Source organism: Ipomoea triloba, chromosome 13 (genome assembly GCF_003576645.1).
Source record: "Ipomoea triloba cultivar NCNSP0323 chromosome 13, ASM357664v1".
In the NCBI taxonomy this organism is placed as follows: domain Eukaryota; kingdom Viridiplantae; phylum Streptophyta; class Magnoliopsida; order Solanales; family Convolvulaceae; genus Ipomoea; species Ipomoea triloba.
This window is the reverse complement of record NC_044928.1, coordinates 7,667,200-7,692,285: the sequence shown is the minus strand read 5'-3', so window position 1 is coordinate 7,692,285 and position 25,086 is coordinate 7,667,200. Positions and strand designations below refer to the sequence as shown.

The 25,086-nt window shown below is 36.0% G+C and overlaps 3 protein-coding genes and 1 long non-coding RNA gene across 5 annotated transcripts; 1 reads left to right on the top strand and 3 right to left on the bottom strand.

The window, feature by feature from the left end:
• Window positions 1–11,313: 11,313 nt before the first annotated feature.
• LOC116002107 lies at window positions 11,314–12,444 on the bottom strand. Its single transcript, XR_004094370.1, has 2 exons — window positions 12,317–12,444; window positions 11,314–12,108 (listed from the first exon to the last, which is right to left on the bottom strand). It is a non-coding gene; the product is annotated as an uncharacterized LOC116002107 (long non-coding RNA).
• On the top strand, window positions 11,596–14,795 carry LOC116002105 (LRR receptor kinase SERK2-like). The gene is made up of 4 exons (XM_031242132.1): window positions 11,596–12,047; window positions 12,278–12,538; window positions 12,640–13,497; window positions 14,095–14,795. Exons 1-4 carry the CDS (start codon window positions 11,627–11,629, stop codon window positions 14,643–14,645), a joined length of 2,091 nt encoding a protein of 696 aa, XP_031097992.1. The 5' UTR covers window positions 11,596–11,626; the 3' UTR covers window positions 14,646–14,795.
• Window positions 14,796–14,836: 41 nt separating this feature from the next.
• LOC116002106 (putative transferase At4g12130, mitochondrial) lies at window positions 14,837–17,936 on the bottom strand. Its single transcript, XM_031242133.1, has 5 exons — window positions 17,201–17,936; window positions 16,284–16,528; window positions 15,996–16,094; window positions 15,417–15,575; window positions 14,837–15,346 (listed from the first exon to the last, which is right to left on the bottom strand). The coding sequence occupies exons 1-5, from the start codon at window positions 17,641–17,643 to the stop codon at window positions 15,102–15,104; spliced, it is 1,191 nt and encodes a 396-aa protein (XP_031097993.1). The 5' UTR covers window positions 17,644–17,936; the 3' UTR covers window positions 14,837–15,101.
• Window positions 17,937–19,240: 1,304 nt separating this feature from the next.
• Window positions 19,241–22,342, bottom strand: LOC116002935. 2 transcript variants are annotated; one of them, XM_031243125.1, is made up of 7 exons: window positions 22,258–22,342; window positions 20,992–21,376; window positions 20,687–20,859; window positions 20,499–20,579; window positions 20,328–20,403; window positions 20,159–20,251; window positions 19,241–19,585 (listed from the first exon to the last, which is right to left on the bottom strand). In XM_031243125.1, the coding sequence occupies exons 2-7, from the start codon at window positions 21,356–21,358 to the stop codon at window positions 19,458–19,460; spliced, it is 918 nt and encodes a 305-aa protein (XP_031098985.1). In that variant the 5' UTR covers window positions 21,359–21,376; window positions 22,258–22,342; the 3' UTR covers window positions 19,241–19,457. The 2 variants fall into 2 exon arrangements, with proteins under 2 accessions (XP_031098985.1, XP_031098986.1); XM_031243126.1 differs by lacking the exon at window positions 22,258–22,342 and adding an exon at window positions 22,123–22,187.
• Between the last annotated feature and the right edge of the window lie 2,744 nt (window positions 22,343–25,086).

Sequence of the window (25,086 nt, the reverse complement as noted above, 5' to 3'; positions counted from 1 at the left end):
TCGTACGAATGGCTTTGTTACGATACCATAATAGTCGAAAGTACAAGGTAACTAGCTATACAAGTTTATCCATCTAAATATAGATAGAGTTTCTTGAGCCACCTTGAATACCAGATGCGCTCAATCCGTCTTTCGTCTATTGTCTCTAGTGAATTACGGGCTTGTGTTTCCAGTTCCATTCTTTATGTTTCTCACAGTTATTATCTTGTTAATTGGGACATACCGGTGTGGCTTCTGTGTTTAGATCGACAGGGCTCGAATCCACGATTGGGTGCCTAGGGTGTCGTAGCCCTTAGTTGGGGCGAGCGGCCGACGCCTCTTTGGATGAGGTCTTCAATTTTTTTAGGGTGGTGCATTCTTCGGTGGTGTGTCCCACGCTCTTGTTGTAACGGGAATATTTAGGCTCCCTAGTAGATGGTTGAACACGTTGTGGCTAATCATGTGGTTGTATGGGAGGTGGTTGCGGCAGGTCCGCTGTGGATGTGGGGCGAGGTGGTCGTCCGTGTGTACTTCGTCTAGTTTTCCCTTTTAACAGTCGGTCTGTTGGACGTGTTCCCGTCTCGTCGCAAGCTCGCTTTGCTTCCCAATTTTGCTTTTGTTGTAAGGCTTCTTCCGTCTCTACATATTTATTGGCCCGCTGGATGCCTTGGGTATATGTGTCGGGGGTTTCCCTCCACGGACTGGTGAATAGGTCTCTAGATCTTAAAGTTTCCATGAACAACGTCAAAGTCGTTCAGTCATCCAATTCTTCTACTGTTTACACCTATTTCTACCACCTCTTTAGAAATTCTTTCAACATTTTAGTTTCCCCTTGTTGTGCGGTGGCTAAGGCCATAAAGTGCTTTTTGGCTTTCATGCTTATCGTGAAGTGTGTTAGGAACTATTCGGCCAGGGTCACGAAGTAGTTGATAGATCGAGGTGGTAATGACATGAACCATCGTCGCGCTGCCCCCCTAGTGTCAAGAAGAATGCTTGACAGTACATGGGATCATTTGCTCCTATCACCATCATCTTTGCCTCAAAGCTATTAGGATCATCTATCATATGTAGGCATCATTGGGTACTGAAAGTATCTTGGCACGCGATATTCTTAGATCTATATAGAGAACGAGCTGACGGACAATAGAGATCGAGAGGTCGACCGATCCTTTCCACCCTCAATCTTCATTTGGAGTTCTCTTACTTCTTTAGCATGCTCTATCAACTCTCAGTCTCAGTTTTCTCGATCAAGGTCAGGGCTCTCACCATGCCCTCAAGAAACCATTCTTTACTATGCTCTACCTGTGGTTCCTGTGAGCGAAGACCGGCTGTCTGAGCGGCCACCGCTCGCCACTAAGGGTGGAGGCTAGCCTTTCATCTCAGGATTGGAGGTCCTAGACGACCAAGGATTGAGACTGTGCGATGATGCTCTCTAGGTGGGCCCAATCCTTGTGTTCTCTCGAGTGATCAGTACCTGTCGCCCAACCTGCGTAGGTTATTTCGTCGAGAGGGGTTCAATAGGGACTCGCCTCTAGGTATGCAATCAAGCTGTAGAATTTCAAGGAGACGTTTGGCGACTTCCACCACAGCAGGGGGATTCCGACCGGTTGGGTCCATGGGACGCTAGTGACCGGCAGGAGTGTGCTTAAATGAACCACCTCCTCCTCTCAAGGGTTTCCCAAATCATCATCCCCTTGGTTGGCGCTTTTTTTTTTGTTCCATCAAGGTGTCCATATAGATCATGGCCGATGAGAGTCAAATGCACCTGACCATACTAGAAAATTGGACTCAGTTAATCGAATGGGGAAATGAATGGGAGCATTTAAATGTATGATAGTAGTAGTTGCAACCATCAAGGTGAATACGGTGCACGGAAAGGAAAAGAGAGGGAAAAAATGAAGAAGGATCAGATAATCTCATAGGAGAGAAAGGCTCTTGATACCATATAGAGAAGTAATATTTCAAGCTTTATTAATGAAGTAATGCACCATTATTTATACAAGAGTACAATAACAGAATACCAAAATACAGAAGAAATAACGAAATAATAATCCTACTCTAAAGGAAGCACTACAAGTAATCAGGAATTCAGGATGACCAAAAACATAATATGTTCAGGCTTCCATAATAGAATGTTCATTAGACGGTTTTTAATTTATCCCTGCAAGTTTAGCAATTGCAAGTCTGTGTGAAAATTTTTTAAAACATTTTTAAATTATATGGTTTGAAAGCTTTCAAACAAAAATTGTATCTTTTTGTACTTTTTCGTATTTTTGTATTTATTTATTACTTATTATATTATGATTTTTTATTACTCCCCGGCCCATTCCTCATTTTATCGTTCTACTTACTATTCATTGATAAAATTAACTCTTTCTTCTTTGTTTATTTCTATTAGAATATATTTATAATTTTTAAATTTAATGTTTTGTGTTTAATAGTACTTGTATGTAGTTTCTAATATATAAATTTTACATACTAATTATAAATTTAATATTATACAAAATGAAATTTAAAATAATTTTAGTCAAATCTCGTTAATCAAACTCGACATTTAAAATGGGACGGATGGAACATTATATTGATTTGAAAGTGAAATTACTTTTAAAAGTGATAAAGTATTGCACGATATTAAAAAATAAAAAATAATAAAATAATAAATAGAATGAGTCAAAAAATTATAAATTTGATAATGTAAAAATATAATCCACTCTTAAAAAAAAAATTGCCTTAAGATTACGTACAACTGTTAAATTACTTTTTGTCATTTCAGGAATATGAAATAACCTTAATTGTTGCTACCTGAGCTAGCTGTTGGAAAGTCGTTGTACTTTACTCTGTTGACCACCTGTCAAGCCTGGAAAATGTTTCATTACCTCTCCATTTAACTCAAATCATGTCGTGAATGGTGGGGAGATTTCTAGATATCAAAAGCCACCACCTGTCAAGCCTCCAAAGCTTCTACTCCGTATTACACGTACGCACTTTTGTATTACCTTTTTTTTTTCTTAATCTTTTGAATTGATAATTAATTTTAGATAACAATGAGAATGTCCAACATTAATAAATTCTGAGTTGTCACTTTGTCCAATTCAGGGTTTCACGAAGGCGTTAATTGAGAGAGAGAGAGAGTAATTCAAAAGTGACGGTTGATAAGATTATTAAAATTGATTTCAAGTTGAGTAGTTATGGAAGCCTTTTCTCTATATCATTTGATCATTTCTACTATTTGTAATCTTATAGGGCGGGACCAGAGTTGTATCAGTAAAATTCATAGACAGACCAATATCGTACCTATTCAGTCTAATTGACAGTTCATTTATTTTATTCTCCTCATTTATATATATATATATATATATATATATATATACACACGAGTGCGGTTGGTCTTTTTCGGTGCGGTTGTGCGGTTGCTTAGATACGTGATTTTCCTTTTTAAGGTGCGTAGTTTTCCTTCTTAAGATGCGTGGTTTGTGTGTTTAAGGTACGCGGTTTTCCTTCTTAAGGTGCGTAGTTTTCCTTCTTAAGGTGCGTGGTTTGTGTGCTTAAGGTGTGTTAGTGCTGAAACTTAAGGTGCGTCAACTTAAAGCTTCAGGTGCGTGGTTTTTCTTCTTAAGGTGTGATGTTTTCCTTCTTAAGGTACGTGATTTGTATGCTTAAGGTGCGTCAGTGTTGAAACTTAAGGTGTGTCACTTTAAAACTTTAGGTGCGTTATTTGTGTTCTTAAAGTGCTTAGTTTGTGTGCTTAAGGTGCGTAGTTTGGTCGAGATTGGGAGTTGTGAGGAACGCCGCCTTCACCGGCGGTGGGGAGATAGTGGAAGTGCGAGGCGACGACCACATTCTGAGATGGATGACTCTGACTGATAACCTTGCCCAGGTGACCTCCGATCGTCGAGTTGAGGCTGTTGATCGATTGGAGATTGCGCAGGGATGGATTGCGACTGCAAAGGAAGAAGATCGTCGGTGCCCAACTATTTCAAAAGCCCTGGGCCCATTCTCTTCCATTTCTTTCACTCCACACAACACATTACACACGCACTCACTCTATCTTCTCTGCAAACAGGAACAGAAAACCCCACATTTTTTACAGAACCCAAACCCCTTCGTTTCTCTCTCCACTTCCCTTAGCCGGAGGCTATGCACTAATGGCAGCATCAAGGCCGATCAGGCTTTCCCCATGTTCCCCAGTTCTACCAAGAAGCGTGGCTCTACTTTTGAGAATCCCGAGCCGTCTTTCCCAAAGGTTACTTGCATTGGGCAAGTCTAGGTGAAGACTAAGAAGAAGGTGAAGAACAGCAGAAGCTTGTCGAAGAGAAGGGGTGGGGATTTGAGTTTCAGGAAATTAGAACAGGGCTAAGAAGGGATGAATCTGAGCGAGGAAAGGGATAGGCTCTGAGGACCACGGGTGTTAAAATATTTGGGTGAAAGGATAGTTTTGCATTCAAATTTAATGCCCTTTTGACAGCAAACTTAACTGAGGACCATGGGTGGTAATTGTTTTTTAAACTAGAAGGACGTCTAGTGGTCGTTTTAAAGATGAGAGACCACACCTGGTAAATCGCTAATTCTCGGAGGACCATTGGAGGTATTAACTCATATATGTATATATAGGAAAACTATAGGGTCCGAAGAGGCACGGTGTATGATACAAAAAATGGAATGTGTGTGTGGTTTGATATGATGTTGTTTAGTTCCAAGACAAATCCCTTAACCCTATATATGGTTAAGGGTACTTTTCTGTTTTCATTTAATGTTTAGTCAGTTCTAACATTTAGAATTAATGCGTTAAATGGGTGTCGTGACACGTGTGTAAAGTTACAATTAGTTTTTTTTTAATTAAAGAATCTCTCTCTCTCTCTCTCTCTCTCTCACACACACACACACAGATATATATATATATATGTCAATAATCAGGTGAGAACCTGTGGACAAATCTAAACCATTGATCTAATAGATTTAACGGTTGAAAATAAACAAAACTTTATAATATTTATGAAAATGACTTCGCTCTTCTTTTACTTAATTTCCCATCCATCAGATCTTGCAGATCAATGGTTTGAATTTGTCCACAAGTTCTCACCTGGGGAGTGGTTCTCAAATGATTAGAATTATATATATAATTCAATTTTCGCACAATTGGTTGTGTCCCGTGCATTTGTGCGATTAAATCTTAGCCATTGACCTTGTCTAAATCAACGTCCAGGATTAACAATGATTTAAAAAACGCGGTGGCAATTTGGTCTTTTTACATCTAGGTAAAATTTAAGGTGCTTGGTTTTTCTTCTTAAGGTGCGTGTTTTTTGTGCTTAAGGTGGTGCGTCAGTTGTTGAAAACTTAAGTGCGTTGATCTAAAGCTTTAAGTGCATGATTTTCCTTCTTAATGTGTGTGATTTTTGTGTTTAAAGTGCGTCAGTTGTTGAAACTTAAGGTGCGTCGGCCTAAAACATTAGGTGCGTGGATTTCCTTCTTAAGGTGCGTGATTTGTATGCTTATGGTGCGTCAGTTGTTGAAACTTAAGGTGCGCCATTTTAAAACTTAAGGTGCATGATTTGTGTTCTTAAGGTGCGTCATTTTTAAACTTTAGGTGTGTGGTTTGTGTTCTTAAGGTGTTGTGTTTGTCTGCTTAAGGTGCGTGGTTTCTACTTAAAGTGCACCATTTTAATGCTTAAGGTGCGTCTTTTTGTGTTAACCACACAACCGCACAGGAAGTTATATTTGCTCCTGATCCACTATATATATATATATATATATATATATATATATATATATATATATATATATATATATATATATATATATATNATTGGAGGTATTAACTCATATATGTATATATAGGAAAACTATAGGGTCCGAAGAGGCACGGTGTATGATACAAAAAATGGAATGTGTGTGTGGTTTGATATGATGTTGTTTAGTTCCAAGACAAATCCCTTAACCCTATATATGGTTAAGGGTACTTTTCTGTTTTCATTTAATGTTTAGTCAGTTCTAACATTTAGAATTAATGCGTTAAATGGGTGTCGTGACACGTGTGTAAAGTTACAATTAGTTTTTTTTTAATTAAAGAATCTCTCTCTCTCTCTCTCTCTCTCTCACACACACACACACAGATATATATATATATATGTCAATAATCAGGTGAGAACCTGTGGACAAATCTAAACCATTGATCTAATAGATTTAACGGTTGAAAATAAACAAAACTTTATAATATTTATGAAAATGACTTCGCTCTTCTTTTACTTAATTTCCCATCCATCAGATCTTGCAGATCAATGGTTTGAATTTGTCCACAAGTTCTCACCTGGGGAGTGGTTCTCAAATGATTAGAATTATATATATAATTCAATTTTCGCACAATTGGTTGTGTCCCGTGCATTTGTGCGATTAAATCTTAGCCATTGACCTTGTCTAAATCAACGTCCAGGATTAACAATGATTTAAAAAACGCGGTGGCAATTTGGTCTTTTTACATCTAGGTAAAATTTAAGGTGCTTGGTTTTTCTTCTTAAGGTGCGTGTTTTTTGTGCTTAAGGTGGTGCGTCAGTTGTTGAAAACTTAAGTGCGTTGATCTAAAGCTTTAAGTGCATGATTTTCCTTCTTAATGTGTGTGATTTTTGTGTTTAAAGTGCGTCAGTTGTTGAAACTTAAGGTGCGTCGGCCTAAAACATTAGGTGCGTGGATTTCCTTCTTAAGGTGCGTGATTTGTATGCTTATGGTGCGTCAGTTGTTGAAACTTAAGGTGCGCCATTTTAAAACTTAAGGTGCATGATTTGTGTTCTTAAGGTGCGTCATTTTTAAACTTTAGGTGTGTGGTTTGTGTTCTTAAGGTGTTGTGTTTGTCTGCTTAAGGTGCGTGGTTTCTACTTAAAGTGCACCATTTTAATGCTTAAGGTGCGTCTTTTTGTGTTAACCACACAACCGCACAGGAAGTTATATTTGCTCCTGATCCACTATATATATATATATATATATATATATATATATATATATATATATATATATATATATATATATATATATATTGATGCAATTTACACCACTAATGTTAACAAAATACACCATTAGTGGTAGGAAAAAAATACACAAAAATAAAAATGCACAGAAGCACCCCCATAAGTCCCCTGCCCCAAATTGTGCATTTCTAAACACTATGTGGTGTATATTTGCATACCTAGTGGTGTGTTTTAGGTGATGCATACCTAGTGGTGTGTTTTAGGTGATGCATACCTAATTGTGCATATTTGTGTTGTGCATTTCCTAACATTGAATGGTATATTTTGTTAACACTAGTGGTATAAAACGCACCGATCGCACGGGAAGGCGCGGCCGTACCTATATATATATATATATAGGTTGTGTTTGGCAGAGCTTATAGCTTATTTTAAGCTACTAATAAGCTATAAGCTTTGTTTGGTAATGTTCTCAAAATAAGCTAGTAGCTTAAAATAAGCTATAAGCTTTGTTTGGTAATGTTCTCAAAATAAGCTAGTAGCTTAAAATAAGAGCTTATTTTGAAACGCTACTTCAGGTAGCTTTTCAAAAATAAACTAGTAGCTTCTTAACTTTTTTCCATCTTTATCTTTATTATTTTATATAAATAACATAATTTATCCATCCCAATTAAAACTCTTTTGGCCTTTTTTCTTCAATATGTTTCATTGTAATTTTAATTTGATATTTCTGTTTGAACAATAATTTTTGTATGAACTAATTTTATGAATTATAAACATCTTGTTTTACTTTATATATTTTCAAATATATGTTCTTACTTTATATTTTATTAAATTATATTGATTTCATTATTTTATATTTTAATAGGTAAACAAACCTATTTAAATTTAAAAATATTTTGCTTTTATGAAAATGTCCTTTTTAGTCTTTTTACATTTATCAACTTATCAAAAAGCTAATTTTACCAAACACTTTTAAGTATAACAGCTAACTTAACAGCTCTTCAAATTTCAGCTTCGAGCTTATAGCTTTTCAACTTTCAGCTACTTTTCAGCTTTCAGCTACCGTTTCAGCTAGGTTTGCCAAACATAGCCATATTGAAAACAACAAATAGTATTTTGGGAGCGGGTGTGATGGTAAGTGGTATCCCTTTATGGCATTGCTCTATCGACAATGATGTTAATGACAAATTGTCTGCTAAAGAAGTTGGTCATCTGCTCTTTCTACAACTTAATGATGGACCACAAGTTGTAACCCATTAACCTAGCTAGGAAGTGGTAATAGAAAAAGATGGAATATATCAATAAAACAATAATATTGCTCTATAACCCATAATAACTATATTACAAAAAGAATTATATACTGAGTGAATATTTACCGAGCCATATATTTAATAAAATTATATTATGTGTTTTACTATTAATATAAAATAAATCAAAGAGATTGCCAACCCCAACCAAGTTTGTTTAACTTAATAACCACAAGGTTACAAGTTCAACTTTCAACTCTCAACTCAGGTCTAGTTTACTCCGTGCACATTCTTAGGTAGTGACTACGAGTTTCACTCGTCACCCAAAAAAAGATAAAAGGAGTGTGTACAACTTCATTATTTACAAACTATTATGCATTATATATGATACTGTAAAATCATCCATACTCAAATAGACCATCAAACTATTGTAAAAGATGAAATTTTTACTCTTAGAATAGTATAGACATGTATTACTCGTAATAAAAGTAACATGATATATTGTAATCTAAATAGTGTAATTTTATCTTTTTTAAAAATCAAAAATTTAAAATATAATGAAAGTTAGAAAATTTGTCTTGACATGAATGAAAGGCAATTACATAGTATACCTACCAAGTCAATAATGACTCTTCAATATTTTTCAAATTCAATTTTGTGAAAAGGATATGAGGAAATGGAAAATGATACCCACGTCAGCATGACAGACGCCTCACCTCACTCGCAGTTACAAGAAAAACAGTTATATTATGAATTATGGTCCACATTATAATATAGACAATATATAAATATTTATTTTTAATGTAATGATAATTTATTTTCTGTCTTTCTGATAATATACATAAAAATAAATCTTGAATAGACAAAAAGTGAACATTCAATATAATAAAAATAAATCTTTAATATACTAATAATAGACATTATATCAAATAGTTCATCTTGTAAAATGAATCATGATCCATGGTATATTTATTGTACAACAAAACAAATCCGTATAAGAGAATTGTCTTCCTATTTGTCTCGCTTGTCTTTTCCAATTTGTCATATTAAGAGAAAAAGAGAGATAACGAAAATAATAATAATAATAAAAATAAATTGTCATTATCTATACATTTAGTATTTATGTATATATATATATATATATATATATATATATATATATATATACATATATATATATGGGCGCGCTCAGGTGCGTACGCTTGCCCAAGAAAGAAATGAGAACGCTTCGCAGCCGTCTACGTGTCCAGATCAACGAATCAAATGTAATTTTTAAAAAAACGACGTGGTGGCATTTTTGTAAATAAATCAAACTTTGGTGCAAGTAATTGTGCTGTAAGTGCACCTAGTTTCACTTACAAGTGCACATATTTTCACTTACACGTGCACATATTTTCACTTACACGTGCAAGTAATTTACCTTGTTAACATTCAAGCACCTAGGTGCACCTAATTATAACATTATGTGCACCTAGTTATAACATTATGTGCACTTAGTATTGATACTCAGTGTACAATTTACTTGCACTGTAATACATTTTACTTGCACTTGTGCACCTATTTTCACTTACAAGTGCAAATAATTTACCTTGTTACTTGTTATATATATATATATATATATATATATATATATATATATATATATATATATATAATTCCAATCGCTATTTACTATTAACCAAATGCTCTTTTCACTTAAACTCATTATCATTACAAAGTATTTGATTCTAATGCTTGAACCAAATGTTTCTTGTGAGAACATGTTGAGCACCTAATATATAAATATAAAGAGTTTATTTTTCTTAAAATTCATTGTTAATATCACGTTATGAGATGAATATATATTGGTGATACAATTTAAAAAGTAAAAATCTCATATATTTTGAACTGAATACATTATACACTCATGATACGATTTTTTGAATTATTAATTGATTAGTGGGATGATGATTATCTTGGCAGACGGGTTAAAGAGATTTTGAAGCATATAAAAAGTGGATAATTGAGGTCATTAAAAACAGTTTGGGCTGACTAAAGTGCACAAGTCAAAGTTTGTTGTCCACTATTTTGACTTTAGAGTTTGCACTTCAATTTTTTTTTTATGTTGGTATGTCAGATGGGAACATGAAATTCCAACTCTTGATTATAAAATTAATAAAAATGAACTAGTTAATTGGTATAATTAGTTAATTAATTGAAATGAAATTCCAACCTACTTTTGAATTAGAGTATTCCCTTCAATTCTTTTTTATGTCGTTAGTCACCATTCGTTACAAAAGTTCAAATTTAAATATTTTGGAGGTGTTTGGCAAATAACTTATAACTGATAGTTGATTAAGTTAGTTAAAAGCTTATTAGGTTAGTTGGTTTAACTAGGTGACAATAGTAGTTGGTTGTAAAAAAAATATTTAGTAAATTAATTGTTTACTTTTAGTTGATGGTATGTAAAATGACCTATATGAGTATAAACATATTATGCTAGTTTATTAATTCTTAAATTACTTTTATAATTTTTATTTATTTATTTATTTATTATTATTATTATTAGAGTGAAATCAAATGATAATTATTGTTGTCACGAAAACAAAAAGAAAAAGGGACAAAGCTGATTAACAACAACAAAAGAAATATATTATTACGGAGGACAACAGTGAAATGGTCCTTTCATAATTAAAATAAATCAGCTAATTAAAAATTAGAATTTGACTTACTGTCCAAATAAGCTAATGTAATAAGTCATTTTACGAAATATTTAACTTATTGACCAGTCAAACCAGTCAAAATTAGCTTATAAACTATTTTACCAAAGAAGCCTAACTCAATAGTCATAACTATCTTATTTATTTTTGGTACAAAAGTTCAACTCTAAACCTTTTATCTCAAATAGTCATGATTGTCTTGTTATTTTAGGTACAACTATGAGTTATCCGTAGATAGCTACACATGTTTAACAGTATAATCAACTTAGTTGGCTTAAATAGTCACATACTCTTACCTCTCTTAAGATCGAAAATTCAAATCTCCCCTCAATGCAAACAAAGATTAAGATTAGATCTTCGTGGTCTAAGCAAAAATATAACTATCTTAGAAGACCTACGGTGACTATTTGCAGTTAATTGTAAGTTTTTAGGTGCTTTAAAGTTTGCAGTAGTTTATAGTCTTGTGTCCCAAAAAATACTGCAGAAATGGGGAGGAAATGATTGAAAAAAGGGTATAGTGATTCAAGAATGTGCATGCATGTGTCAGCTTGTACGCGCAAAAGTCGTACACCATACGCCCTTTATCCCACGGTATACGTTCATCTCTCTCTCTATCTCTATCTCTGCCTCTGTGAGGGTCTGACATGCGCTTTCTCTCACCCCCGAGAAAACTCCCCAACACTTGCTAATCTTTCTCGAAATTGCAGAGCAGAAGTTAAAAAAAGGTTGCGACGAAAACCCAGAAATGGTTTCACATCTTCTCTGCATTTGGCTTCTTCTATTTCTTGGATTTTCTTATGCTAGTGCGAATGCAGAGCTGAGAGCTTTAATGGAGATAAAGGCGTCACTGGACCCAGAAAACAGGCTTCTTTCTTCCTGGACCAGTGGTGGTGATCCGTGCAGTGGGTCCTTTTTGGGGGTGGTTTGCAATGAGCACCACAAGGTGGGTAACATTTCGCTGCCGGCCATGGAGCTCACCGGAAAACTGTCGCCCGCGCTGGCGGAGCTCAAGTGCATGTCTGGTCTCTACTTGCATTACAACAAGTTGAATGGGGAGATTCCAAGAGAGCTTGGGAATCTCACTGAGTTGACTCAATTGTATCTGGATTTCAACAATCTTTCTGGGGCTATACCTCCTGAGATTGGAAGAATGGCCAGTCTTCAAGGTGAGTATCACTTCAATCATAAACTGCACTCAATTTGCTTCACAAATTTTCTTCTTCCTACCTACAATGACAGATTTCCAGAAAGCACTGTCACAGATGAATGGGAATTGGGATGGATTTAAAAATTCATGGGGTTAACCTATTTATTTACAGAGCAGTAAAAAAGTTTGGGTGGGTCTGTCTTAGCTTCTTGTTTGTTTGATTTTGATATTTGCTTTGCTGTTTTTCAGTGATGCAGCTGAATCACAACCAGTTGACAGGAAGCATACCTAAAGAGATTGGAGAATTGGCCAAGTTAGAATATCTTGCTTTGGAACATAATATTCTGACAGGTGAGATTCCAGGAAGCTTGGGGGACCTGCAAATGTTAAGAAAACTTTATTTAGGCTTCAATAAGCTCGGGGGTCTAATTCCTGGTAGATTGCATTTTGCTAATAAATTGGAGGTTCTTGATGTCCAAAACAACACCCTTTCTGGTCCTGCTCCTTCTGGTTAGTTGCACTTCTCATTCATTTCTGTAAATGGTTTTCATAAATTCATCATTCCTTCTGAGTTTAAAATATCTTAATCTGTGTATGGAATGGATGTGAAGGCTTAATAAGGAGGCTGAATGGAGGATTCAATGGATCAAATACCAGCCTTTGTGGTGTCAGAATTCCATCGTTAAGAAATTGCACACCCTGGGATTATACAAAGGTTCCGGCTGAACCCTTCGTAGTACCTCCAGCTAGTATTCCCCAGACAGCAAGCATGCTTCCAGGTTGCAATCAAACTCATTGCCCAAGTTCATCCAAGTTTCGGAAATTTGGTATTATCATTGGGGTGGTTTCGGGTAGTGTCTCACTGGTGGTTGCAGGGGTTTTTATCGCATTCGTTTATTGGAGGCGGAAACAAAAGGTTGGGAACACTTGCGATGTTTCTGAGGCTAGTAGGGTTAGCACTGATCAGGCAAAAGACTTGTATAGACGAAGTCCATCGCCCCTCATTACTCTCGAGTATTCGGAGCGATGGGACCCAATGACCCCAGAGAAGACTTTTAGTAGCTTCTGTAATGAGTTTCTACAAGAGCTAACGTTTAACTTGGAAGAAGTTGACTCCGCAACACAACATTTCTCGGAGGCAAATTTGTTAGGGAAAAGCAACTTCTCTGCTGTCTACAGAGGAATTCTGAAGGATGGATCTGCAGTAGCCATCAAGAGCATAAATGTGACAGCTTGCAAGTCAGATGAGGACGAGTTTATGAAAGGGCTAAACTTAATAGCCTCGCTGAAACACGATAACCTTGCCAAGCTGAGGGGTTTCTGCTGTTCAAAGGGGAGGGGTGAATGCATTTTAATTTATGATTTTGCTTCCAAAGGTAATTTGTCACAGTACCTCGATGTTGAAGAAGGTAGTAGCCATGTTCTGAACTGGCCCACAAGAGTTTCTATCATCAAAGGCATTGCCAAAGGTGAGTTTACCTGATTTTATTCACCAGGCTCTATCTAAAAAATTACACATGATTCACACTGGTTATGCCACAGATAATTTTTTCTATAAATTCAGAACGGAACTTAGAAACAATTACCTGTTTCTTCTTCTTTTCAATGTGCTTCTTGCTGTCATAGTACCTCTAGAAATTAAGGATGAAGACATAATTAGCTTTTCTGTGGATACAAGAATGACACTCTAATTGTACTTCCAATTTTAAACAGTGCCATATGATAATGGCTAAAGGATAAAGCATTTATTGTTGTTTCCTAAACAAAACTCCAGAAACAGTGTTGCATTAATTGTTTTTGGGTGCAAGTAATTTTCTTGGTCCACAAAAAGGACTGACCAGATGAGCCTGAATATGAATGAGCTAGAAAATCTGTGAATTTAATGAGTTGTCTATTCTCTCTCTTTGGAAATTGTCTTTCAGATCATCATTAGATTAGGTAGGTGAAAGACCAAGTATTAACTCCTAAAATTTCAGGAATAACAAAGTTTTATACACTGAAAACATCAAATTTTTGTGTTTAAACTGATATATGCATTGTGTATTTGTGTTTTTCATAAACTGCAGGTATGGAGTACTTACACAGTTCTGATGCAAACAAGCCCTCCATTGTTCACCGCAACATATCTGTGGAAAAAATCCTACTTAGCCAACAGTTCAACCCAGTAATCTTGGATTCTGGCCTTGTAAAGCTCTTTGCTGAGGATGTTGTGTACTCGGCCCTCAAGGTCAGCGCCGCCCTCGGATACATGGCCCCCGAGTACATTACCACCGGCCGCTTCACAGAAAAGAGCGACGTCTATGCATTTGGAGTGATCATCCTTCAAGTACTGTCCGGGAAGTGTATGCTCACAACCTCAACACGAGTCGCGGCTGAATCTTGTAACTTGTTAGGTTTCATTGACCCGAACCTCGAAGGAAGGTTTGATGAAAGCGAAGCGACGAAGCTTGCAAAGGTTGCTATGGCCTGCATGAACGAGGTCCCAGAGAACAGGCCAACCATGGCCGCTGTCGTCGAAGAATTTAAGGAGGAACCTTGCGATGAACAGAGTTTTGTGTTCAGAATTGCCCAGGATGAGAAATGCATAAATGGTGGTTCCATGAAGATGTTTGATTGATTCTTTAAGCTGCAGCCTCTCAGTACTAACACTGTTCTTCTCATGAGCTGAAACCTGCCTTGCATGTAACACATACACGAGTGTAGATGTTATGTAAATGAAGACAATAATTATTAATTACTACTTACCGCCATTGCTTTTGGCTTTTAACTCTGCAAGAACATTTTTACAGTTGGTTTTAGAAGCCAGCATGGTAATAAATTCATGTAAACATTTTAATACATATGGGATATAGTTTTTCAGAGAACATTTTGCAAAGAAACAATATTACAAGACCTAGCTATAAAGAGGTCTGCATCTATGAAACTGGGGTGATAAATCAGTATCAGTGTTGCAGAATTCAGAGAAAGAGAACTGAATATGTTCTATTATTTTCCCTTTCAAGAGATTATTTCTGAGTTTTTGAGAACTAAACAGAACCTTTAAGAGAGGTGAAGCCTGTAAAAAGGTATGTTCTTAAGTAGCTGCAGTCTGCTCTTGATGATCATCAACCCATTCGGCAGGCCACCATTTTGGTTTAATAGCCTGGACCTTAACATCTTCCTGACCTTGTATGGCCAAATTACCTGAACCCTTTAAGGCATCATCTATACGCAGAATACCAAGACCACGACATCCTAGTGCAGTTGTGACAGTCCCAGCTTTCTTTCTGGATTGTGCATCGATTACATCGGACCCTGGAGCAACTCTCTTTTCTACCTCTGGATAAGAACACAAATGTTAGACACAGAACATGTAAATATTATGTAAAGCAAAATCCAGGCAACTTACCGTTCCCACCATCATCCAGAAATCTGAGAGGAAACAAGCGTTTCCTAATGACCCCACGGTGATGAGTACGAGCAATGAGTTCTTGGCCCACATAACACCCTTTGTCAAAACTGATTGCATTTAAAGCAGCCAGATTATACTCAAGTGGGATAGCTTCACCTGATAAATAACATTAAAAAATGAGATCCTCATGACATCTATACAGTCAAACAGAGCTTTAAAAGCTCACCACAAAGTTAACACAAAAAATTTTCCAAATGTGAGAAAATTGAGTTCTTATCATGCTATCCAAGTATCTTGATAAAATCACTCACTCTAAAGCCATAATTCCATAAATAACTTAGAAACTCAACAAGGCACCATATGGTTGGTATTATAAGTGCTTAAAGAACTAATAATTCCTCCCGGCCCAAAAAAAAGGAAAATGAACTGTGAAGATAATGAACTACAAGAACATATACATTTAGATACTAATATGCTTTGCCATATGACAACTCAAGTTAAAAAATTATAATAAAATTTAAAGGAGATCAAACACAGCCAAAAAAAAAAAAAAAAAAGAAGAGAGAAAAAACAAACCTTTTCGAATCTCTGATGGTCCTTCAGCAACCCCCTTCTCCAACCTCCATAGAAGATAATTTTCTTCACTGGTTTCTTTGCCTGCCTCAACTAGAGGTGCTGCAATAATGTAGTTACATAAATGATTGGAGTAAAAGATCTGAAGCTCAAATTCTCAAAACATACGGGCTATAATTATGTGGAGTTAAGTTAGGATGCAAGATCAAACAGCTATCGCAAGTCACATGCAACATTGAATATTTGAATAGAGGCTATGCAGGCTTGGGAAGGTAGGTTACCAAGACTTACGTTCTATGTTAGAAGGAAAGATACCCCTAAATCCAAGACAATATAATCTAGGATCTCTATGCCATAACCATCCCTGGCTATTTCCTCTTGCAGATGATTCACTGGAATGATCAGCTCTGGCACCCCATCCGACTGTATCTGCTTCAGGCTCTTCAGAGGATTTCTCCAAGTTTTTACCAAACCTTTGCCAACAACAAAAATCACCTGACAAGTTCTCAATATCAACCTTAGACCGTAATCTGTATCTGCAAGTCAAATATAGAAAATTTTAGCTGAAAAATATTGGGCATCAGTTTCTGGGCGTGAATTTGAGTGTTCCCTATGCAAGAATCCACCCTCTACTCCTTGACAATTTCTTTTGCCATTTCCCATGTAAGCAAATGCATTTATAGCATATAGTTTTCCTTCCGTTTATAGTTTCCTCAATCTTTCTCTGTTCAATTTCTTTGTTCAAAATGAGGTGAAGGGAAGAAGAGAATGAACCACAGAAAAAGAAAACCAAGAAAGCCAAAAACAAAATCAAGTCGATTAATCTTTCATGTATAAAACTTGTTCACATCAAAATTTTCATCTTATCAGAACTTCCCAAAGCTTAGTAAGCTGCAAGTCTAGAAAAGTAAGCCCTTAGAAAAACAACTAGTAACTTCATACTTGAAGGAAATGAGTAGTTAAGAAAAAGGTACTCCCTAATATTTATCATAAAGTATTTTATCTGCAATCTCAGATGCAGAGACATTCATTTCTTGCTAACAGTTTCAATTGCAGGGAAATCCATTATTTGTCCAGATAACTAATTAATTTAATACATTAACAAAAAATGAAAGAAAAATTAAATTCAACGTCCAAAACTTGAATGATGCTGCACTGAAAAAACAAAAAAGAAAAGCACCCCAAAGCAAGAAATGACAAGAGCTTACTTTTTTAGTGTTTCCAGCAGTTCATCCAACACAGACCTATCAACATCAGCATAGAGTTCCAGCTCGCCCGGGCTGGGGCCGGGCATTGAACCCGTGCTATCGAGCTTTTCATCGGACTGTGGCGGTTTGTACAGAAACATATCGTATAGGAACCTTCCTTGAGGAGTCAAGAGCGCAGCGTAGACAGGAAGCGGCGTCGTAAAGGGCACGTTTGAAGTGGCCAAGCTGGTCTTGTCCTTATCCTGCTCCGGAGGCTCCGCGAGGCTCCGTATATCGTTGGTGAGCAAGCCCTGAAGGAACTTCACGGTGTCGGCTCCTCTGAACCGGATCACGGACCGGGTCTTTAGCAGCGAGGCCATGGTAGCCGCATTCGCCAGCTGGGACGCCTCAGAGGAGAAGTATCTCAAGTGGCTGGGTTTTAGGAAATGGCGGAAACGCTGCATTGCCGGAAAATGTTTTAGATAGCGACGGTCGAAGTCGAAGTCGGCGGCGTGTAGCGGCGATTACTAAGCTCTGGAAATGGCGATCATGAAAGATGGAGGGGATAAGTATACGGACACGTGGGGTTTGGAGGTTGTAATGGCGCGACACGTAGTGCTTGGGGGGGATGGTCGTGTGGTGCTGTTGATCGATAGGTGCTCGATGAAATTTCTCAAAGAAACTTCGAATTAGCGCAGTTGATTTGCTTCCGAGTTGCGGCAAACCGATGGACCAAACTCTGCCCAATTTCAAACAGTTTCTGGGCCTTTTGCCCATATACCCTCCAAAAGCTCAACTGGGCAATCCCTTAAAAGGGAGTCCGTTATATCATACTACGTATTTATTTATTTTAAAAAATACTAATGAACTTTTACAAAGTATTTTTAAAAACAAAATGATTTTTTACAAAGTAATATTTGTTAAATTTAGTTCGAATTTATGATTACCCATTTAAAATGATACTCCGTAATTGAAATATCATTACACTACATAGTAGTTAGCATATCATATTTATTAATATAATAAATATACAATTGCATTGTTATTGAAAACTCATTATTAAAAATATGTCTTTTGTTAAGTAGCGAAATAAATTAGTAATCATTACTCTTTTTGTGTTAGTGAAACTAATAGGGTGAAGGATATTAGGGGGAAGGGACTGCAATTTTATAAGAAAAGAACAGCATAAAAATTTAAATTTCGTTTAATTTGTAGAAATAGAATTACTAACATTTCAAGTCTAAATCCTAAAAAATGACTTTCTCTAGAGGAAGTTATTTACCAGGAAAACATAGCTAATTTCTTTTTGACTGGAAGTCATTTTCCTTTACTTAATAAACTTTGATTCCAATTTAGTGATCTCGGTGGGAAGAAGATGGTTGTAAATAGGGGTAGCATTTCGGTCTTCGGTTCGAATTTTTTTAGTTTCGGTTTTTTGGTTTTAAAAATTTTAAACCATTCAGTTTAACATTAGAATTCAGTTCGGTTTCGGGTTCGGATTTGTTTCGGTTTGATTTAAGTCCCAAATTTTAGCGTTTCCTAATTTTCCGAACATATCATCACATTATCCATATCCAAAATCTAAACATTATAAAACAAAACTAGCAATTCAAAGTCCAAACATACTACTAAGTACTAATTGTGAGGTAAAGAACAATTGTAACAAACAACAAAAGTGCAAAATAGAGAACAAGCTATAAAGAAATCAAATAAAAAATTTAAGAGATATCAATGAGAATAGGAATTAAACGACGAAGCGCGTCAAGGGACTTAGATATTAGTATTATCATTATTAATTTATTACTATTATTATTATTATTATTATTATTATTAAAACCTAACAAAGTTCGGTTCGATTCAGTTTTTACTAAACCGTTCGGTTCGGTTCGGTTTTTAATCGAACTGTTCAGTTTACAAAAATCCCAAACAGTTCGGTTTTGTATTACTAATTCGGCTCGGATCGGTTCGGTTCGGATAAACCAAACCAAAATGCCCACCCTAGTTGTAAAGCCTTATGCGGTCAAAACGGTTGACATGAAACACATTTCTGTAACCACTATATTGCAAAAGTGATACGTATATAGATCAAAATGGTGAATTCTTGATACAAGAACAGAAGCAAAGACTATTGACTAAAAGTAGGATAAGCAGAGAAAAAATTGGCTTATGACAAGTGGAAGCAGAAGGCAATTTGTATGGAAACTCATCCAAGGCATCCTAAATTTACCAGATGCTTTTGATTTAGCTCCAGAGGAAAGTTTCGTATCTTCAACGCCAATTAAGTTTTCCTATCTTTGAAGCTTCTAAATTTACCAGATGCTTTTGGTTCGGGCACTCTGGCTCTTGAAAATAGTGCCCAACCTCCTCCCCTTCTTGGTTCTCCACTCTGAGCTCTCCTTCCAGCTCCTACACACAGAAACATATAATTTTTTTGGTAGAAAAAGCAAAACTAAACAAGATGATTACATAGATCTAGGACAAGTCAGAACCCAGAAGAATAATGGGTTGACTCCATTTGACAGGATAGGGAAAATGATCAGACCAAATCAAACTGTTGAGAGGCCAACACAGATGTTTTTAGTGCATGGTTTAAGCCCCATCAACTGTGAGGAAGAACAACAAAACCATCAGCTTTCATTAGTGTGTATAACAGTCGAGCATCTTCGACTGTCCAAACAGATGGACACTATTAGCATCAAGCGCTTACCACTTACACCAAAAGCTATAGCTCGTAGTGAAGGCGCAACTTTATTTTCTTATACCGCCACACATTTTCAATTTTCAAGACGCGTGTGGGACTTGGCCTTTACCGGTTTCCTCCCAACAGACACAAATAAAATGAGAGGTGGGGGATTTGGAATGACAAACAGAACAAACTGTTATTATATAAACCCCATCTTGTCCATTTTAAAATCAGCCCTGAAGTCTGAAATCAAGGAATGCTGAAAACCAACAGAGTGAAGATGCTCTCACTCTCACCTGTGGCACCAGGGGTGTTTAAACCCTCAGTCCATCCAGGAAGACGCGTTTTAGATTTAGCCCTCCAAGCCCCCTCGAAACTTGTAAGTTCATCTACAAGATCAAATTTTCAGCAAGAAGTTGATGAAAATTTTGAAAGAATAAAGCAAAATAGTGACTGTTGTTTTACCTTCATTGAGATTGTGCAAGGTCTGCATTGTGTCCACCCTACCATCTGGGTTGAGTTTCCGCGTGACAGAATGACCCTATAATCATACACTGTGATCTATAAGGTGCTACAAGGAGAAAGTTTGTACCTGCATCAAAGTTGCAGAATAAAGTTTAAGATCAACTCAAATACCTTATCATGGATTCCCCTTGAGATCTTGTGCTTGGCTTTACCAGTTGCTGAATTAGCTTCTTTGCTTTCTTCAAATGTTAACTGTTAGTCCAATGCAAATTAAGGCCACAGCCATAAATAGGGGGTGAAGGAAGGCCAAAAAAAAAAAAAAAACTACGATTATTTTAAACACTAACAAATTTACTCACACCATCACTCCCTGTCCTCCTGGTTCTAGATGAAGTATAATACGTTCCATTTGCATCACCATAAGTAACAGTTGAGCTACTATGGAAAGTGAAACTATGAGCCCGGTGCTGTGGTCGAAAATTATTTATCCACCCATGCTCATTCCCATATTGAGTTTTCTTACTCTTCCTCTCTATCACAACATAATACAATAATCAACCACCATGCACTCCAAAATCAAACAAAGAAAACAACTAAACAAGGGAAGCGGACATAACAGATGTATAAAAATAAGATGAACTGTAGGGTAAAAGATAGAAGACACCTCCAATTTCATCATCTGGGACCTCAACAAAAGGCTCATTAATCGATCTCCTCTGTTTTCGTGTATTATCATTCTTCTCTGTCCCTTTCTCTTCTTCATTTTCATCATCAGAGCTTAACTCTTCAATTATAAGCCCCGTAGATCTAGTGCGCTGAATGGTTTGCTGTTCATGGAATACATTTGGACTCAAGCCCACAAATGGATCTCCATTAGCACCAAAAGAGCTGGACTCCAACATTCCCCCAAATGGGCGTTGGAAGAAAGGATCATCAAAGGGATCCCTCCCACCGAAAACACTAGGCATCAAACTTCTGTGATGACCAAAACCATCACCAAAGCCAAAGAAAGGGTCTCTTCCTCCCTGCATTTTCTACTTGTGATTACCCTGAAAAGTTAAACAGGTATGATCAATCATTAAACTGAAACTTGCAACATAAAATGAAATTAATGGTCCAGGGAAAGAAAAGAAAAGCCACCAATATAAAAGCATCAAACACATACACACATCGATCTATGTATACTCCAAGGCACCAAAATTAAACTACCAAAATGATTACACAACTCAAAGAATCCCATAACACCACCCCCAGAAAAGATGACATGCATCAAGCAAACAAGTTTGATACAGCGCAAATGCAGCAGCCAAAAAAAGCCAACATGAAGAGTTCATTCAACACAGTTCCACAATCCACAACTTTCAGATTAAACAACTCTTCTCACCATCTCTTATTCAACCATCTCCTGATTTCTAGAACGAAAAACCATCACAACAAATATTATATCAACCGAGCCTTAGAAGCCTGCTATTTATTATCAATCTCAGCATTGGCACCACCTCCACTAGATACCAAAACTGCAAAAGAGCACCAATACACACGTCTATGTCTATATGTTTACTGCATTTCATATTTTCATCATGATAAAAAGATGTACAGAATTCTCAGAAGAGCAAAATCATTCTAACTAGGGATATAAACCACAACCAAAAGCGTTATCCACCCCGCCATTTGCCATTCCTACAACGAGATGATCACTGCTACCTCGACGTAAACTCAGGATAATCCACAACCAAAATTGAGAAACAATCCATCCACGATCAAATAGCACAAAGAAAGCAAGCAATAAATAAACCTTTGAAATTCGAAATATCACGAAACGAGGCCTATCAAGGCGATAAAACAAGAATTAAAACTTTGTCATCCCGACCGGAATCATTGGCTACATTATCTGAAGTGCAGGAAAATATAGAGAAAAACAAGAGAATACCTGCTGAATTTCAGATTCCGATGATCATGGATATAGGAGGAAGAGCCGGTACGGTCTTTACCGATATCTTGGGCTTTCTATATATTTGCAAAAAAAAAAAAAAGTAAATAAATATAAAAATTAAATGTTTATTGATGATTGCGGTTTTCACTTTGGTTCTCAAATTTAAAATTAAATTGGGAGAAGACTCTGAAGAGTCAAAATAAGCCTCCAAATTTTACGTAATTAATAAGTTTTTGAACATTCAAAAAGTTTAATTAAACATATTAACTTGTCATTTTAGTATATTTAAACCCAGATGACCGGTTGTTCACCTGAAACAACGGGATCATAGATTTTCCGACCAACATTTGGGCGGGCGGCGACAGGAAGACGACCACACTGTTCAATTGGAGAAGACGACTAGCACCAACGGAGAAGACGACCTCTCCAATGGAGAAGACGAACGCTGTAGTCATCTAGACCGTTCGGTCGACCGTAATATAATTTCATATTTTCTACTATAAAAATTATTCTTTATCAAAAAAAAAAATTTAAAATAGATATAATTTCATTAGCTATATTGTCTTTATTTTGTACCATACAAAGATTCATTACCTTCAAATTCATTAATTAATTATATTCAGTACATTATTATTATTTTTCTTTTTATACTGTTTTGTAATTAAATACTTTATATCAAAGTTATAATACAAAATAATGTTAAATATATTACTTGGGTATTCTATAGTGTATTTCTGTACGTATTCACATGGATGGCAGGACCAAATTTATTGTTGAATACAGAGTATACATAATAATAGCATACGCTTAGCTATTAATCTTTACTGTAATTTAAATATAAGATCGAAATTATATATAATTAAATTTGAATAAAATAAAATTATTTCAATTTTAAAAATTTTGAATGGAAATACAAAACAAATAAATTTAAAGATATCTACCAAATGAAGATATTAAATTAAATAGAACACTTCAATTCTATCTAATTATAATAAATTCCACATATCAATTTCAAACATGAAATTTTCATTTTATTTTATTAAATTTTCTTTTCATTTTATATGTAATTTGTTGCCATTAAAATTTTAAATTTATTTTAATAGAATATATATTTTCCTTTTTTATGAATTCTATTACCATTAAAATATTATATTATTATTTAATCACTATAAACAAGATAGCAATATATGTATATATATATATATAAATTTTATTCATATGCGGCCTGCACAGTACGATCGTGTGGCCTAACATATGTTGTTGGATTGAGGTGATCTGACGGTGGATGTTATATATTAGGATTTAGGAAGTTTAATTCACCTAAGGTAAGTGGGGCTTTATGGTAATTGTAAGTGGGGGAATGTAATGTTATGGGTACAAAATGCACCAACAAACGTATTAAAACACATCATTCTACGTACTAAAATGCATCAGTTCTCATATTAAAACACACCACTTAACCACTACACACCAGATGCAACTACTCTCGTAAAACTCACCAACATGTGTATTAAAATGCACCACTGGACAAATTAAAACGCACTATTCCCCACCATACCCAAATACACCTAGTCAATTCAAATGCACCAACAAACGTATTAAAACACACCATTCTACGTTGTAGAATGCACTAGTTCTCATATTAAAACACACCACTTAACCACCACACACCAAATGCAACTACTCTCGTAAAACTCACCAGCCACCATGTGTATTAAAACACATCATTATACGTTATAAAATGCACCACTAGACAAATTAAAACACATCATTCCCTACCATACCCAAATACACCTAGTCAATTCAAATGCACCAACAAACGTATTAAAACACACCATTATACGCTATAAAATGCACCAGTTCTCTGATTAAAACACACCACTTAACCACTACACACCAAATACACATACTATTGCGAATTACACCAATATTATCTCAAATATGAACCAAATTAATGATGATAATGCACAGACTATTGTGAATTACTCCATTCTCGTTTCTCGGTTAGAGTCGACCTGTGCGTTTTGTTCAGGACGGAGCGTTCGTTGCTGGTGATGGAGTCCTTCTACGCTCGTCTGGTGTTCATTGCTCAGTGCTCATCGACTTCAAGTCTCCGTCGTCGTCGTTGCTCGTTGCTGAGTTTTGCTATCTTGCTCATTACGCAAAATTGTCAACATTATCCTTCCGGTTCGCGTAACAAAAGATTAAGTGCCTTTATTGGGTGGATTAATATGAAGCCTTAGATCATGGAATCCAATGGTGCAAATTAGACCACACAGCCGCACCTAAGAGACTGTTCACATCTGATGAGGCCTCTCTCTCTCTCTCTCTCTATGTATATGTATATATATATATATATATATATATATGGGTGCGGCCGTGCTCTCCCGTGCGGCCGTGCGGTTCACACCACTCAATGTTACGAAATACACCACTCAATGTTAAGAAACACACCACACAAATATGCACTGTGGTGTGTTTCTTAACATTGTGGTGTGTTTCGTTGTGGTGTGTTTCTTAACATTGAGTGGTGTATTTCGTAACATTGAGTGGTGTGTGACCGCACGGCCGCACGGGAGAGCACGACCGCACCTGAACCGATATATATATATATATATATATATATATATATATATATATATATATATATATAACACTCGTGCGATGCACGGCATAAAATTTAAATAATTTTATTGTTGATAAGGTTTAAAAATAAAATTATAGATTAAAATATATAAACATAATTATGCAAATTACACATACATAAAATATGTTAGTAATATGCATAAACCAAATATATTGTATACATGTCATTTAAAATAGATA

Coding starts and splice junctions, on each gene's coding strand:
- LOC116002105 (XM_031242132.1), top strand. CDS start 11,627: ATGGTTTCACATCTTCTCTGCATTTGGCTTCTTCTATTTCTTGGATTT. Junction 12,048..12,277: donor AAGAATGGCCAGTCTTCAAG/GTGAGTATCACT, acceptor GCTGTTTTTCAG/TGATGCAGCTGAATCACAAC. Junction 13,498..14,094: donor CATCAAAGGCATTGCCAAAG/GTGAGTTTACCT, acceptor CATAAACTGCAG/GTATGGAGTACTTACACAGT.
- LOC116002106 (XM_031242133.1), bottom strand. CDS start 17,643: ATGCAGCGTTTCCGCCATTTCCTAAAACCCAGCCACTTGAGATACTTC. Junction 15,576..15,995: donor ACCATCAGAGATTCGAAAAG/GTTTGTTTTTTC, acceptor GTTATTTATCAG/GTGAAGCTATCCCACTTGAG. Junction 15,347..15,416: donor TCTGGATGATGGTGGGAACG/GTAAGTTGCCTG, acceptor GTTCTTATCCAG/AGGTAGAAAAGAGAGTTGCT.
- LOC116002935 (XM_031243125.1), bottom strand. CDS start 21,358: ATGCAGGGAGGAAGAGACCCTTTCTTTGGCTTTGGTGATGGTTTTGGT. Junction 20,580..20,686: donor GGAGGACAGGGAGTGATGGT/GTGAGTAAATTT, acceptor TTGGACTAACAG/TTAACATTTGAAGAAAGCAA. Junction 19,586..20,158: donor AAACACCCCTGGTGCCACAG/GTGAGAGTGAGA, acceptor TTCTGTGTGTAG/GAGCTGGAAGGAGAGCTCAG.